The 16,994-nt window shown below is 44.2% G+C and overlaps 1 protein-coding gene across 6 annotated transcripts in view; it reads right to left on the bottom strand.

The window, feature by feature from the left end:
* The window catches only part of LOC134346399 (ribonuclease T2-like), a 119,299-nt gene that overhangs the window by 60,956 nt on the left and 41,349 nt on the right, over nucleotides 1-16,994 (bottom strand). For all 6 annotated transcript variants that reach the window (XM_063047759.1, XM_063047762.1, XM_063047760.1 and 3 more), the window contains exons 9-11: nucleotides 12,592-12,624; nucleotides 9,542-9,574; nucleotides 464-496 (exon numbers count right to left, since the gene is read on the bottom strand). In XM_063047759.1, the coding sequence (XP_062903829.1) occupies nucleotides 464-496; nucleotides 9,542-9,574; nucleotides 12,592-12,624 (99 nt within the window). The remainder of the gene's footprint in view (nucleotides 1-463; nucleotides 497-9,541; nucleotides 9,575-12,591; nucleotides 12,625-16,994) is intronic.

Here is a 16,994-nt window from a genome sequence, read left to right as displayed (position 1 = left end):
AACAAGACAGTGATAAGATGAAGAGCTGGGCTGAGAAGTGTCAGATGGAGTTCAGTCCATAAACAAATAAAGTCATGCACTTTAGAAGGTTGAACTTTAAGGCAGAATACAGGGTAATGTTAAAATGTTAATTGTAAGATGATTGAAATTGGGAGAAGGAGCAAAGTTTGTAAAAATACTATGAATGGTTAGGCCATAGTTAGCACTGAGAAAGAGAGGAACAGGTCACAGGATTTCTGAAGGCTTTTCTGTATCTGGGCTTAGAATGCTTCAAAGCAGGGAGTGAGGGAACAACTTTATAAGACATTGTGCACGTTCTGATCACCACACCATAGATTGGAAGGAGAGAGTGCAGAAGAGACTCAGTAGAACGTTTCTGGGATGGAAAGTTTCAGTTATGAGGAGAGAGTAGAAAGGCTGGTTCGGTTTTTCTTGGAGCAGAGGAGGCTGAAATTATACTTACATCACTGTTTCCTTTGGTCTCCGTGAGTGCATTCTGTGAACAAAGAGGGAAGTAAAGGTTACCAGGAGTGGACTGACCCAAGTGATGACAGCAGGATCCAGAGGTTCACCTACCTTCTGGAACTTTTGAAAGACATTGGGATAGCTATGTCCCCCAGGCCGTATGGGATATACCCCAGTTATAATACCCCTGGATATCTGCTGGATAATGAGGAACAGGATGCCTCTCTTCCAGCTTGATGTGGAGCTCCCTGTTCGGTCCCAGAGCTTTCCAGCCCAGGCTCACTCCAGCTCCCTTCAACGTTCTTTGAATTGTCTCTCATCTCCTTTTAAGCAGCAATCTCAGACCACAGGAGCTCTCTGAGTGAACGTTCTCTGGTCCTCCCAACTCTCTTCACTCTGAGTCCTCATATCATCCTCCCTCCTACCGCTCTCTACCTATTCAACCTTCCTTTAACCTGCTCTGCTCCTCGTCAGGCTCTTCCCATGAAGCATCTCATCCCCATCACTGCTCCCAAAAATCCATGGTCTCAAACTCCTGAGAGGCAGCGTCCCAACTTAAGTATGATCATTGCTGGATACTAGTTTTGTTTTCTAAGTGCCCTGTTCCCACTTTCTTCAACAAAGCTTCCAGCATTTCCCTTGATTTGATGTTGTAATTAGTCTGTAGTTCCTTGTTGTCCTCTCATGAACTTTGGCATCTACTTGTGGTCTTCTGACATAGGGAAGTGTTCCACAACCTATGGGCTTTTGAAAGGTGAAAGCAGTGCATCCACTGTTTCCACAGACCCCCTCCTTCAAATCTCTGAGATACAGGTCATCCGGGTTGTTAAGTATTCATTTCTCCAGTGCACCATATTTCTTGATCAGTCTCATCAAGGACCTCAATAGAAAGCAACAGGACAAACCATAAGATTATAGACCCGTAAGTCTTACATCAGATGTAGGGGACGTATTGAAAAAGATTCTTAGGGGAGAGGATTTGCTCAGAACTGGGGGAAATCCTAAGCTTATTAGTGACAGTCAGCATAGTTGTGAGGGGGCAGTGGGGGTTTGAATGGCTTTTTTGTTTAATTAAGTGCAATCGTGAACAATAGCCAGATCAGAAATGCTGATCAGGTCAACTAGTTCCCAAAGAAAACTCTGATAGGCCAATCAGATTGTTCACTGCTGCTCAGCGATCACAGGCACGAGGGTCGCTAGCCCCTGTACCCCAGAAACACACCTGAACAGTGTGGCAGAGGTGATGGCTTTTGAGGAGGTGATGAAGATGACTGGATGTTGTCTACATGAACTTTAGTAAAGCTTTTGACATAATCCCTCATGGTAGGCTGATCCTGAAGATTAATTCACATGCAATCCATAGTGAGCTGATAGGTTAGATATAAAGTTGACTTGCCGACATAAGACAGCAGTGTTGGAAGGTGTTTCTCTGGCAGGTGGATTTCCACAGGCATCAGTGCTGGCACCTCTGTTTGTGATTTATATAAATGATCAAATGATACAGTAAGATGTAGATCATTTGGAAATTTGGGTGGAGGAATGGATAATGGAGTCTAACACAAATAAGTGTGAGTTGTTGCTCTTTGGAAGTCAGAGTCATAGAACACCACAGCACAGAAACAGGCTCTTCGGCCCATCTAGTCAGTGCCAAACTAGTAATTTGCCTAGTCCCATCAACCTGCCCCCAGACCATCACCCTTCAAACCTCTCTCATCTATGCACCAATCCAAAGTTGAAATCAAACTTCAAATGTAAAGGAAAAATATATACCAAATGGCAGATCCCTTAGTGTGACGAAGGCCCGTCATTAACAATGGGGGGCACATGGTGCACTGGGTAAAACACTCGTCCCCAGCAGTAATAGTGACTGGGTCTGAACCAGAGCTGCTGCATGGAGCTGTCTCATATCGAGGCAGCAGCAACCTGCACAGGTGTGCTGATGGTGGAGGATACCATCTTTAATTGGATAATTGAGTTAATTAGCTTTTGGTTGGTCTAGGGGGAGGGGCTTAGCAGTTATAAGCCTCAGGTTCGTTCCCAAGGGTTTAGGGTTAGTTTTCTTTGGTGTTTAGTCTGAGGGTGGCTATATATATATACATATACACACACACACACACACACACACACACACACACACACACACATACACACATATATATATATATACATACACAACAGGAATTCTGCAGATGCTGTAAATTCAAGCAACACACATCAAAGTTGCTGGTGAACGCAGCAGGCCAGGCAGCATCTCTAGGAAGAGGTGCAGTCGACGTTTCAGGCCGAGACCCTTCGTCAGGACTAACTGAAGGAAGAGTGACTCCTGGACTAACTGAAGGGTCTCGGCCTGAAACGTCGACTGCACCTCTTCCTGGAGATGCTGCCTGGCCTGCTGCGTTCACCAGCAACTTTGATGTGTGTTGTGTATATATATATATATATAGTTTTTTTTCCCAGTGTTTGTCTTGTTTTGAGGTAATAAAAGCACCTCAATTTATTTTTGCGACTCAAGCCATCTGGTTATTTTTCTTATTAAACAATTGACCCACAGTTTTTTGTGACACTTAGGAATACTGATGTACAGAGGGATCTTGCTGTGCAAGTCCACAGCTCCCTGTGAGTTGCAATTCAAGTTATCAGATTGGAAAGGCAGCAGAGAGAATGGAGTATAAAGTTTGAGAAGTCATGTTGCAGCTGTAGAAAACTTCAGTCAAGGTACAGGTGGAGTATTAAGGGGTGTAGAGGGTTTGGAGAGGGTGCAGAAAAGTTTCACCAGGATGCTGTCTGGATTAGAGAGCATGTGCGAGAAGGAAAGGATGGAGATCCTGAAATGTTAGAGGATGAGGGGGCATCTAAAGAAAGTTTATAAAATTAAGAGGCATGGGCAGGATAGATTTTCCCCACTGGGTGAAATGTGAAATGTGAAATACTGGAGGATGCAGATGAGAGAAGGATCAGTATCAGAATCAGAATCAGGTTTATCAGCACCAGCATGTGTGGTGAAATTTGTTAACTTAGCAGCAGCAGTTCAATGTGATACATAATATTGAATAAATAAATAAGTAAAGCAATTACAGTATATGTATACTGGACATTAAATATCATGTAAAAACAGAACATATTTTGAAAAAGTAAGGTAGTGTTCACGGGTTCAATGTCCATTTAGGAATCGGATGGCAGAGGGGAAGAAGCTGTTCCTGAATCGCTGAGTGTGTGCCTTCAGGCTTCTGTACCTCCTACCTGATGGTAACAGTGAGAAAAGGGCATGTCCTGGGTGCTGGAGGTCCTTAATAATGGACGCTGCCTTTCTGAGACACTGCTCCCTGAAGATGTCCTGGGTACTTTGTAGGCTAGTACCCAAGATGGAGATGACTGGATTTACAACCCTCTGCAGCTTCTGTCAGTCCTGTGCAGTAGCCATCAGCCTCTCCCACCCCACCCATGCCAGACAGTGATGCAGCCTGTCAGAATGCTCTCCGTGGTACAGCTGTAGAAATTTTTTAGTGTATTTGTTGACAATGAAGTATAGTTGCTGTCTTGCCTTTATAACTGCATCGATATGTTGGGACCAGGTTAGATCCTCAGAGATCTTGACACCCAGGAACTTGAAACTGCTCACTCTCTCCACTTCTGATCCCCCTATGAGGATTGGTATGTGTTCCTTCGTCTTACCTTCCTGAAGTCCACAATCAGCTCTTTCATCTTACTGACGTTGAGTGTCAGGTTGTTGCTGCGACACCACTTCACTAGTTGGCATATCTCACTCCTGTACGCCCTCTTGTCACCACCTGAGATTCTACCAACAGTGGTTGTATCATCAGCAAATTTATAGATGGTATTTGACCTATGCCAAGCCACACAATCATGGGTATAGTGAGAGTAGATCAGTAGGCTAAGCACACACCTCTTCGGTGTACCAGTGTTGATCGTCAGTGAGGAGGAGATATTATCACCAATCTGCACAGATTGTGATCTTCCAGTTAGGAAGTCAAGGATCCAATTACTGAGGGAGGTACAGACGCCCAAGTTCTGTAACTTATCAATGAGGATCGTAGGAATGATGGTGTTAAATGCTGAGCTATAGTCAATGAACAGCATCCTGATTTACGTGTTTGTATTGTCCAGGTGGTCTAAGGCCATGTGAAGAACCATTGAGGTTGTGTCTGCCGTTGATCTACTGTGGTGATAGGCAAATTGCAGTGGCTCCAGGTCCTTGCTGAGGCAGGAGTTCAGTCTAGTCATGACCAGCCTCTCAAAGCATTACAACCCTGTAGATGTGAGTGCTACTGGGTGATAGTCGTTAAGGCAGATCACATTATTCTCCTAAGGTACTGGTAAAATTGTTGCCTTTTTTGAAGCAAGTGGGAACTTCCGCCCCTAGCAGTAAGAGGTAGAAAATGTCCTTGAATACTCCCGCCAATTGGTTGGCACAAGTTTTCAGAGCCTCACCAGGTACTCCATCGGGACCTTCCAACTTGCGAGGGTCACCCTCTTTAAAGACAGTCTAACATTGACAGAGATCACAGTGTCACCGGGTGCAGCAGGGATCTTCACAGATGTAGTTATATTCTCCCTTTCCAAGTGGGCATAGAAGGCGTTGAGTTCATCTGGTAGTGAAGCATCATTGCCATTCATGCTATTGGGTTTCGCTTTGTAGGAAGTAATGTCTTGCAGTTCCTGCCAGAGTTGTCGTACATCTGATATCGCCTTCAACCTCATTTGAAATAGTTTCACCACCCTTGAAATAGCCCTCTGCAAGTCATACCTGGTTTTCTGGTACAGGCCTGGGTTGTCAGCTTTGAACACCTCAGATCGAGCCCTCAGCAGACAACGTAGCTCCTGGTTCATCCACGGCATTTGGAGGGTTTAATGGAGATTTATAAGGTAGCTTGTTTCATCATGCCTGGAGCATTCTGATGGGTGAGATGGTGGAAGCAGATGCAATAGTGATGTTTCAGAGACATTTTGACAGGGAATGGACACAAACCACATTCAGGCAGGTGGGATTAGTTTGAATCGGTCAGCACAGACCTGGTGGCTGGGGAGTCTGTTTCTCTGCTGGACTGTTCTATGTTCCACTAACTTTTTTTTTTAACCAGAGTTAATCTGCTTCAGCTGTTCACTCTCAATACATCTGCAGTTCTCCATTATCATTTGTTTGATTTCTTGCCAATTCATAAATCTCCAGTAGAATTGCTCCTGTCTCAGTCTGTTGAGGACTCTCATTAGGTTCAGCTAAAGCTTTCCTGCTGTAAATATACAAAGCTACTTGAATAATTGCATCACAGGTCTCGTTCCTTATCTTCACCTTGGCATTCCTGGGCTCAAGATAAAACTGACCAAGTCTCTCTCCATAATTGAAGCTCAGACAACATCATGGAGAATCTCCTCTGTGCCCTCAAGGGTATGTTCCACCCCACCATCAGTGGATGAACAGGAGATGCTGCTTCATGAACACATCATCTGTCATTAAATATAGACCAGCATCTGGGCCATGCCACCTTCTCACAGCTACCACCAGACAGGGAGTACAGAACCCAGGGTATATCCTCTTCTCATTCTTACCTTGGGAAGGAGATTCAGAAACCTGAAGGCACACACTCTGTGATTCAGGAACAGCTTCTTCCCCTCTTACATGGACATTGAATCCATCAACACTACCTCACTTTATTTAACATACATTATTTCTGTTGCTGCACTGTTTAAAATCTATTCAATATATATACACTTATTGTAATTGATTGCTTGATTTATTTCTAGATTCTCATGTATTACATTGACCTGCTGCTGCTAAGTGAACAAATTTCACCACATATGCTGGTGATATGAAACCTGATCCTGATTCTGAAGTCCCACACCTCCAGGTTCAGGACAGCTACTTCCCCTTAACCATTCAGTTCTTCAACCAACTGGCATCATCTGAATTGCTACCTTAGCAAAGCAACAATGCTACTTTCGACTTGGGTTTCGTTCCAAATGTGTTCTTTCCTATAAAAATAGTACACGTTTTCCCTGTGAATGCCGTGAATCTGATGCTATGTGGCTATGATGCTGCTGTGGCTAAATTCTTCATCGCTGCTGTGCATACAGTACTTGTGCAGATGGCAATAAACTTGAATGTGACGTTCTCTATACACCCTGGGACCTACCAATCACACTGCCTTGATCTCACTCATACTCCCAAAATGCAACAGCATTTCAATGCTATCTGCCATTTGTCAGCCCATTTCCCTGGCAGATGTGGGAGATCAGGTAGCAGTCTAGTGACCCTGACAGCTTTGGCCATAGAAGCTGCACATAGTTACACCACTTCAGACCCTGTGGATCATTTGGAGCATTGAGGACCATACAGGAGGGAGAAAATGTTACAGACAGGTGTTTCAGGGAGGTGGTCACACCCAAGGTTTGTCCAGGTAAGGAGGTGTCGACTGGTAGATTAGGATTCTCCTATGAACATCCCTTCGCTAATGGATATGCCACTTTGGATAATGTTGTGGGAGCACCTTCTCAGGGGGAAGTGACAGCATCGCTTGGATCAGGGGCAACAAGACTGGCTCTGTTGTACAGCTGGGTAAGGCAAGGACTTGAAGAGAGAGCTGTGTAGTCAGGGGCACTGACAGGGATTTCCTCGTCCATGAGGGAGGATCCAGGATGGTAAGTTACCTACCTGGTGCCAGGGTGAGAGCTCTTTCTGAGCAGGCAGAGGATACTCTGAGAAAGGAGGGTGAGGAGCCAGAGCTCGGGGTTCATACTGGAACAATTGGTAGTATAACACCATAAGACACAGGAGTAAATTAGGCCATTTGGCCCATTGAGTCTTCTCCACCATTTATTTCATCATTGATGATCCCTCATGACCCTATTCTCCTGCCTTTTCCTCATAACGTCTTACACAGTGAGCAGTAGGGAACCGAGGAGTGCAGTAGAACAAAGGGATCTGGGCATACAGGTCCATAATTCCTCAAAGGTGGCATCACAGGTAGCTAGGATCATTAAGAAAGGCATTTATAAGGCCTAACTTGGAGTGTTGTGTGCAGTTTTGGTCACCTACATACAGGAAAGGTGTAAATAAGGTTGAAAAACTACCGAGAAAATTTACAAGGATATTGACGGGACTGGAGTTATAAAGAAAGATTGAATAGGTTAGAACTTTATTCCCTGGAAGTAATAGATTGAAGGGAGATTTGATAGAGGGATATAGATAGGGTAGGCAGGTTTGTTCCATTGAGATTGAGTGAAACTACAAATAGAGGTCATGGGTTAAGAGTGAGAGGTGAAATGTTTGAGGGGAAACCTTCTTCACTCAGAGGCTGATGAGAATGTGGAATGAACTGCCAGCACAAGTGCTGGATGTGATTGCAATTACAACGTTGAAGAGAATTTTGGATAGGTACGTGGATAGTATGCCCAATAACTTGTCTCCACAGCTGTTTGTGGCAACGAATTCCACAAATTCACCACCTGCAGGCTAAAGAAAATCCTTCTCACCCCTGTTCTAAATGGATGTTCTTCTATTCTGAGGCTGTGCCCTCTGGCCCTAGACATTCTTTCCACCTCCACTCTATCTAGACCTTTTAATTTTGATAGGTTCCAATGAGATCCCCCCCTCACTTTTCTAAACTCCAATGTGTACAGGCCCAGAGCTATCAAATACCCTACATGTGTTAACCCTTTCGTTCCCAGAATCTTTCTCGTGACTCTCCTCTGAACCCTCTCCAATGCCAGCACATCTTTTCTTTGATAAGGAGCCTGAAACTGCTCATAATAGTGCAAGTGATGTCTGACGTATGCCTTATAAAACTTCAGCAGTACATTCTTGCTTTTACATTACAGTATGTTATAAATGTAGGGACCTTTAGGATTGTAATCTCATGATTATTCCCTGTGGCACACAAGGAACAGGGAGATAGTAGGTTCAATACATGACAAAGAAGTTGGTGCAGGAGGGAGACTTGAGACACATGGATCATTGGCCTCTCTTGCTGGGAAGTGGGACTTGTATAAGAGGTATGTTCCATCTGCTATGTTTTTGTCCACTTACTCAGCTTCCCTAGACCTGTTTGAAGCCCATTATATCCTTCTTGTACTCACAATCACACCTAGTTCAGGATCAGCAGCAAACTTGCAGATAATATTTGGTCCCCTCCAGAGCTCCTGGTCTAAATCCCTTTCTTACTCCACTAGTCATTGCCTACAAACTAAGAATTATCATCTTTGGTTTCTGTCTGAGAACCAAATCAATGCATTATCCCCCATTTCACGGGCTCTCACCTTGCTAACCACTGTGTGGGACCTACATGAGTCAAAAACAGAACATCGGCAGGAAAACAGTGGAGGACTACAGGTCTGTATGAGGAACTGGCAGCAGTGATAAAACCAATGGCCTGAGGCAACGTGTCCTAGGACCTGATGACCTGCACCTTAGGATTTGAATAAAGCATCGATGGAGAAAGTTGATACACTGGTTGTCATCTTCCAAATTCCTGATTTTACAACAGACTCCACAGAAGAAAAGTAGTAAATGTGAGCATTATATACACAAAACAAGGATGGGAAAACAGGGGAGTACAGACTGGTTATAGTAGATATTGATAGCAGGGGAATTGCAGGGATTATCATTTGAAAAATGACACGGGGAAGGGCACGCGGAAGATAACTTGGGGAGAGTGAACATAGATTTATGGAAGGGAAACTATGTTGACGAATCTGCTGGAATTTCAATGGGAACAAGCTCAGTTAATGTGGTATATTTGGGAGCAGATGGATTCCTGAGACGGCAGGTTTATCCTGTGAGGAGAGATGAAGCAGTCTGCGCATGTTCACTTTTCTGGAGGACAATGAGATGTGACCTCACAGAGACAGGAACATTCATTGTGGGAATCGGCAGGGTACATGTTGTGTGGAGGATGGAGACACACAAATATTCCTTCTCCTTGCAGGTAATGATTGTTCTGAGTTCTCCACTGGGAGGAGTTGGGAGTTCAGTCACGGAACAGAGTATACTGATGTCAGGGCTCAGCAGAGATCGGGATATCAACAGAAGCCGGGGCTACTTTATATTTAGGAGCATACTCACACATCCATTTACAGTACACCGTTCAATCACACGCTGTGGGAAAAAAAGAGAAAAGAAAGTGATGGCTACCAGGAGTGGACTAATACATAATTGAACATTGAACAGAGAAATCTTAGCTTGCTGAATCTTTTCTGAGAAAACATGATCCATACAGTATCTTGGTACATCTCCACATCTTACCTGAATTGAACACAAAGATCTAATCAGCATTTTATAGAGTTGCAATGTTACCTTGAGACTCTTGAACTCAATCCCCCAGCTAACGAAGGCCAACACAACATACATTTGTTAACCACACTATCAAGTTACATGGCAAATTTGTGGGACCTATGGATTTAGACCCGAAGATCACTCTGTTTCTCCACACTGCTGAGAATCCAACCGTTGACTTTGTACTTCACTTTCAAGTTCGATCTTAATCTAAATGTGTCACTGCACACTTTTCCAGATCAAACTCTATCTGTGACTTTGCAGCCCAGTTCTGCATACTCTCTATATATGGTTGTAACTCGCAACACCTTCTGCAGTATCCACAATACCTCCAACCTTCGTGACATCTGCTAACTTACCAACCCACTCCTCCACTTCCTCTTCCAAGTCACTTATAAAATCACAAAGGGCAGGGTTCGCAGAACATATCCCTGTGGAGCACCAAACTCTAGGTACAATATACTACATCTACTACCACTCCCTGCCTTTTGTAGGGAAGCCAATTCTGAATCCATAGAGCCAAGTTTCACTGGATCCAATGCCTCTTGACTTTCTGAATGAAATCTTGTCAAATGTCTCATTAAAACCATAGGCACCACATTCACCACTCTACTTTAATCAATTTGTTTTACCACCTCCTCAAAAGACTCAAACAGGTTTGTGAGGACCCTCACAAAGCCAAGCTGACTTTTTCTAATGTGACTATGCATTGCCAAATGACAATAAATCCTGTCCCTAAGAATCTCCAGTAGGTTGCCCACCACCGACATAAGATTCATTGGTCTATAAATTCGCAAGATTATCCCTTTCACCTATCTTGAAAAATGGAACACTTGTTATCCTCCAATCCTCTAATTACTACTCTTCTGGCCAGGAAGGAAGCAAGGATTATAGTCAATGCCCTAGAAATCTCTTCCCTCACTTTATATAGATATGTGGGCTAAATCTAGTCTAGCTTCAGGGACTTAACTGTCCTTACATTTTTCAACAGTTCCAACACTATTCTTTCTTAATCTTGACATAATCCATCACATTAGCTTGCTCTACATTGACCTCGTATTCGTCAAGATCCCTCTCACTGAACCAAAGTATTCATTAAGGACCTCCCCTTTCTTGAACAAAGGAATAACATTTGCCACCCTCCAATCATCTGGCACTACTCCTGTACACAGTGAAGACTCAAAGATCATTGCCAAAGGTGCAGCAATCTCTTCCCTCGCTTCTCGTAGTAACCTAGGGTATTTGATGTTGTGGTGCTTGCCAAGCTTGGAAATCAGCTTGCAGAAGTTTCACTAATAGTCAAGGTGACATCCTCAGTGTGTGGTTGTTGGTGTTTCTCTCTGGGAATGCTTGATTTTATATAGGCGCCCATTCACTTGCCTCGGTCCTGATTGTCTATCCCTACAGATGACCTTTGAATTCAATCAGCTCGTGTTTCTTTGGCTCTTAGGGGTTCGTGGATGGTGTCTATTTTGGCATGCTTGCTGACAGAGAACCACTCTTCCAAAGAGAAATGACAGCCTGACTTCTAGAACCTCAAGGCATCACAATCACTCACAAGTAATGGCAACTTTAAGGAAGTTTGCCTCAAGAACCATGGTACCAGGAAAGACAACTGACAAACGCAATGTGGTGTACAGGGTCACCTGTGGAGACTGCAACAAGAACTACGTCGGCCGTACAGAACGTAGACTCTCAACACATTTATGGCAACACAAACTGGCAGTACGGAGACATGACCCACTGTCCCTGATCTTGGTACGTGAAGACTAAGGACACCACATTAACTGGGACACTGTGGAGGTTCTGGTGCAGGCAAGTATGAAGCATGCACAAGAATTTTTAGAAGCGTGGTTCTCTTTTGGTAACTCCATAAACAAACATACTGAAATAGTTGCCATCCGCGAACCCCTAAGAGCCAATCGAATTAAGAGGTCAATTGTAGGGGTAGCCTATCAGGACCAAGGCAAGTGAAAGGGGCCCTATATAAACGTGAGCACTCCCAGAGAGAAACACCAACAATCGCGCACTGAGGTTGTCACCTCGACTGGTGATGAAACGTCTACAAGCTAATTGCCAAGCTCGGCAAACACCACAACATTAAAAAAGCCTCTACCCAAGCTACCAGTATTCACCACCGTCCTAAACCTAGGGTACATTACATCCGACCCAGGGACTTATCTATCCTAATGTTTTTCAAAACTTCCAGCATATTCTCTTTCTGAACGTTGACATGTTCAAGTATATCAGCCTATTTTACGTTGTCCTCAGAAACGTCAATGTCCCTCTCACTGGTGAATACTGAAGCAAAGTATTGATTAATTACCTCCTCCAACTCCAGGTACATGTTTCTTCTGCTATCCCTGATCAGCCCTGCTCTCACCCTGGCTATCCTTCTTCACATACATGTAGAGCACCTTGGGATTTTCCTTAATTCTACTCGTCAAGTCCTTCTCAGGCTCACTCCAGTTTCCTTTCAACATTCTTGTGAATCGGCTCCCAGCTCCATTCAGGCAGCTACTCTCAGACTGGAGGAACAACACTTCACATTCCCATTGGTTTCCCTTCTCCTTCCCTTTCTCCCATGGTCCACGCTCCCATCCTTTCAGATTCCTTCTTCTCCTACCCTTTATCTCTTCCACCAATCACTTCCTAGCTTCTTACTTCAGGCCTCCTCCCCAACCAACCTGATTCAGTTTCCCCTTTCACTCAGTCTCCTTGAACTCCCTCTCCTCTTTGTCTCATCACCATATCACTTCCACTGCCCACCACTGCTCGGTTCCAGACTCTTTCCTCATCGATCGGAGAGTGTGTGATTTTTTTCAGGAGAAGATACTCACTTTGCCACCTTCGAGGGGTTCCTTGACTAATTGCTGTAAACAAAGAGGAAAGTGAAGGTTACTGGGAGTGGACTGACCCAAGTGATGCCAGCAGGACTGGGGGATTTATGAAGTCCCTTTAGAAACGAGGGGAGATGATAAACAACAGAATCTTGCAGATGGTGCCAATTTCTCCTGGAGGAACAAGTCTCACGTTCACCCACCTTCTGGATAACGAATAACACAACACCACTCTGCCCATCTGGTCTGTTTTGGTGGAGCTCTTTGTTTTGTCTCACTCCCCTCTTCCCACAGTCCTGTAATGATTTCCCAACCCAAGATCACTCCAGTTCTTTTTCAACTTTCCTGTGATTGTCTCCCATTTTTCAGGATGTGACTAAACACATTGATGAAGGAAGAGCAGTAGATGTACACGGTATTGGGGGTAAGGTATTGATATGGATAGAGAATTGGTTAGCAGACAGGAAGCAAAGAGTGGGAATAAATGGGACCTTTTCAGAATGGCAGGCAGTGACTAGTGGGGTACCGCAAGGCTCAGTGCTGGGACCCCAGTTGTTTACAATATATATTAATGACTTGGATGAGGGAATTAAATGCAGCATCTCCAAGTTTGCGGATGACACGAAGCTGGGCGGCAGTGTTAGCTGTGAGGAGGATGGTAAGAGGATGCAGGGTGACTTGGATAGGTTGGATGAGTGGGCAAATTCATGGCAGATGCAATTTAATGTGGATAAATGTGAAGTTATCCACTTTGGTGGCAAAAATAGGAAAACAGATTATTATCTGAATGGTGGCCGATTAAGGGGAGGTGCAACAAGACCTGGGTGTCATTATACACCAGTCATTGAAAGTGGGCATGCAGGTACAGCAGGTGGTGAAAAAGGCGAATGGTATGCTGGCATTTATAGCAAGAGAATTCGAGTACAGGAGCAGGGAGGTACTACTGCAGTTGTACAAGGCCTTGGTGAGACCACACCTGGAGTATTGTGTGCAGTTTTGGTCCCCTAATCTGAGGAAAGACATCCTTGCCACAGAGGGAGTAAAAGAAGGTTCACCAGATTGATTCCTGGGATGGCAGGACTTTCATATGAAGAAAGACTGGATGAACTAGGCTTGTACTCATTGGAATTTAGAAGATTGAGGGGGGATCTGATTGAAACGTATAAAATCCTAAAGGGATTGGACAGGCTAGATGCAGGAAGATTGTTCCTGATGTTGGGGAAGTCCAGAACAAGGGGTCACAGTTTGAGGATAAAGGGGAAGCCTTTTAGGACCGAGATTAGGAAAAACTTCTTCACACAGAGAGTGGTGAATCTGTGGAATTCTCTGCCACAGGAAACAGTTGAGGCCAGTTCATTGGCTATATTTAAGAGGGAGTTAGATATGGTCCTTGTGGCTACGGGGATCAGGGGGTATGGAGGAAAGGCTGGGGCGGGGTTCTGAGTTGGATGATCAGCCATGATCATAATAAATGGCGGTGCAGGCTCGAAGGGCCGAATAGCCTACTCCTGCACCTATTTTCTATGTTTCTATGTAGTGTATATGGATTTCAGCAAGGCACTTGATAAGGTACCCCATGCAGGGCTTATTGAGAAAGTAAGGAGGCATGGGATCCAAGGGGACATTGCTTTGTGGATCTAGAACTGGCTTGCCCACAGAAGGCAAAGAGTGGATCATATTCTGCATGGAGGTTGGTCACCAGTGGAGCGCCTCAGGGATCTGTTCTTCGTGATTTTTATAAATGACCTGGATGAGGAAGTGGAGGGATAGGTTAGTAAGTTTGCTGATGACAAAGGTTGGAGGTGTTGTGGATAGTGTGGAGGGCTGTCAGAAGTTACAGTGGGACATTGATAGGATGCAAAACTGGACTGAAAAGTGGCAGATGGAGTTCAACCCAGATAAGTATAAAGTGTAAACATGAGGAAACTGCAGATGCTGGAAATTCAAGCAACAAACACAGAATGCTGGTGGAACGCAGCAGGCCAGGCAGCACCTATAGGAAGAGGTACAGTCGACGTTTCGAGCTGAGACCATTCGTCAGGACTAACTGAAAGAAGAGATAGTAAGAGATTTGAAAGTGGGAGGGGGAGTGGGAGATCCAAAATGACAGGAGAAGACAGTAGGGGGAGGGATGGAGCCAAGAGCTGGAAAGTTGATTGGCAAAAGGTATACAAGGCTGGAGAAGGGAGAGGATCATGGGATGGGAGGCCTAGGGAGAAAGAAAGGTGGAGGGGAGCATCAGAGCAAGATATAGTGAGAGGGACAGAGGGAGAAAAAAGAGAGAGAAAGAAAGGGGAAAAATAAAAAAATAATAAATAAATAAGGGATGGGGTAAGAAGGGGAGGAGGGGCATTAACAGAAGTTAGAGAAGTCAATGTTCATGCCATCAGTTTGGAAGCTACCCAGACGGAATATAAGGTGTTGTTCCTCCAACCTGAGTGTGGCTTCATCTTGACAGTAGAACAAATATGATGGCAGAATATAGTATTAATGGTAAGACTCTTGGCAGTGTGGAGGATCAGAGGGATCTTGGGGTCCGAGTCCAGAGGACACTCAAAGCAGATGCGCAGGTTGATTGTGTGGTTAGGAAGGCGTACAGTGTATTGGCCTTCATCAATCGTGGGATTGAATTTAAGAGCTGAGAGGTAAAGTTGCAGCTATGTAGGACCCTGGTCAGACCCCACTTGGAGTACTGTGCTCAATTCTGTTCGTCTCACTACAGGAAGAACGTGGAAACCATAGAAAGGGTGTAGAGGAGATTGGCAAAGATGTTGCCTGGATTGGGGAGCATGCCTTATGAGAATAGGTTGAGTGAACTCAGCCTTTTCTCCTTGGAGCGACGGAGGATGACAGGTGACCTGATAGAGGTGTATAAGATGATGAGAGGCATTGATTATGTGGATAGTCAGAGGCTTTTTCCCAGGGCTGAAATGATTGCCACAAGAGGACACAGGTTTAAGGTGCTGGGGAGTTGGTACAGAGGAGATGTCAGGGGTAAGTTTTTTACTCAGAGAGTGGTGAGTGCATGGAATGGGCTGCCGGCAACGGTGGTGGAGGCGGATACGATAGGGTTTTTTGAGACACTTTTAGATAGGTACATGGAGTTTAGTAAAATAGAGGGCTATAGGTAAGCCTAGTAATTTTTAAGGTAAGGACATATTCAGCACAACTCTGTGGGCTGAAGAGCCTGTATTGTGCTGTAGATTTTCTATGTTTCTATATTTCTATCTCCTTTCATGCAGCAATCCCAGACTCTGACCAAACGTCCTCTGCTCCTGCCAACTCCCTTCACGTGTCACCCTCCCTTGTGCTGCTCTCTACCTATTCAATCTCCTTTTAATCTGCTCTGCTCCAGGGATCAACATGCTTTCTCCAGGCTCTTCCCACGAAACCTCTCAGCCCTGGTACTGTTCCCGGAAATCCATGGTCTCCATCTCCTGAGGGAGGCAGCTTCCCAATTTAAATATATTCATTGTGGTGGTATCACGTGCAATGATGTGCCAGTACCTGACTGGAAAGAGCACTGAGCATGTGCGGGGTTTGCCAGAACGTTCCAGCATGTGGCGGGTTTAAGACGTGTTTGTTTATTACTGTAAATAAAAGTTCTCTAATTCTTCCAGAATATGAGTCTTCACTGTTAACCCACGGTACATTTAAACAGAAACAACATAACATGATGTCAGAAGTGGTTCTGGAAGAACAATACGGGAGAATCAAGAATCGAAGAAATTCGAAAAAAAAGAAGCAGAAAAAGTTTGAACTGTAAACAGTAAGGTGGATGGTTTACAACCCCTACCAAAATTGCAGCCGACTGGCAATGTAGCTGAGAATTGGAGGATATTCAAGCAACAGTTTGAAATATATTTATCGGCAATCGAAGCTGATAGAAAAGCAGACAAAACTAAAGCTGCAGTCCTGCTCCATGTAATTGGGAATGACGCAGCAGAGGTATATAATAATTTTGTCCTTAAAGATGAAGATAATTATAATTTAAAGTCGATAATGGACAGATTTGAAGTTTTTTGTATACCCAGGCATAATTTAACATATGAGCGATTTAAATTCTTCACATGTGCGCAGAGAGCTACTGAAACAATTGATCAGTATGTGACCGAGTTAAGAAAGCGTAGTAGAACGTGCGAGTTTGGATTGCTCACGGACTTTCTTATCAAAGATAGAACAGTTTGTGGCATTCGAGATAATGCACTGAGAGAAAGGCTGTTGAGAGAGCAAGATTTAAATTTTGAAAAAGCTTTTGCACTCTGCAAAGCTTCTGAGACCGTGACGTTGCAGGCTGCAGAGCTTTTTGTTGTAAACTGCAATATAAACATTGTAAAAAAGAACAAATATATCAAGAATATAATAATACGTTGACAAAACTGACAGAGATCAAGACAGAATTT

Source organism: Mobula hypostoma, chromosome 5, assembly GCF_963921235.1.
Source record: "Mobula hypostoma chromosome 5, sMobHyp1.1, whole genome shotgun sequence".
Taxonomy (NCBI): Eukaryota; Metazoa; Chordata; class Chondrichthyes; order Myliobatiformes; family Myliobatidae; genus Mobula; species Mobula hypostoma.
The sequence above is the reverse complement of the archived record's forward strand: the minus strand, read 5'-3'. Positions and strand labels throughout refer to the sequence as shown.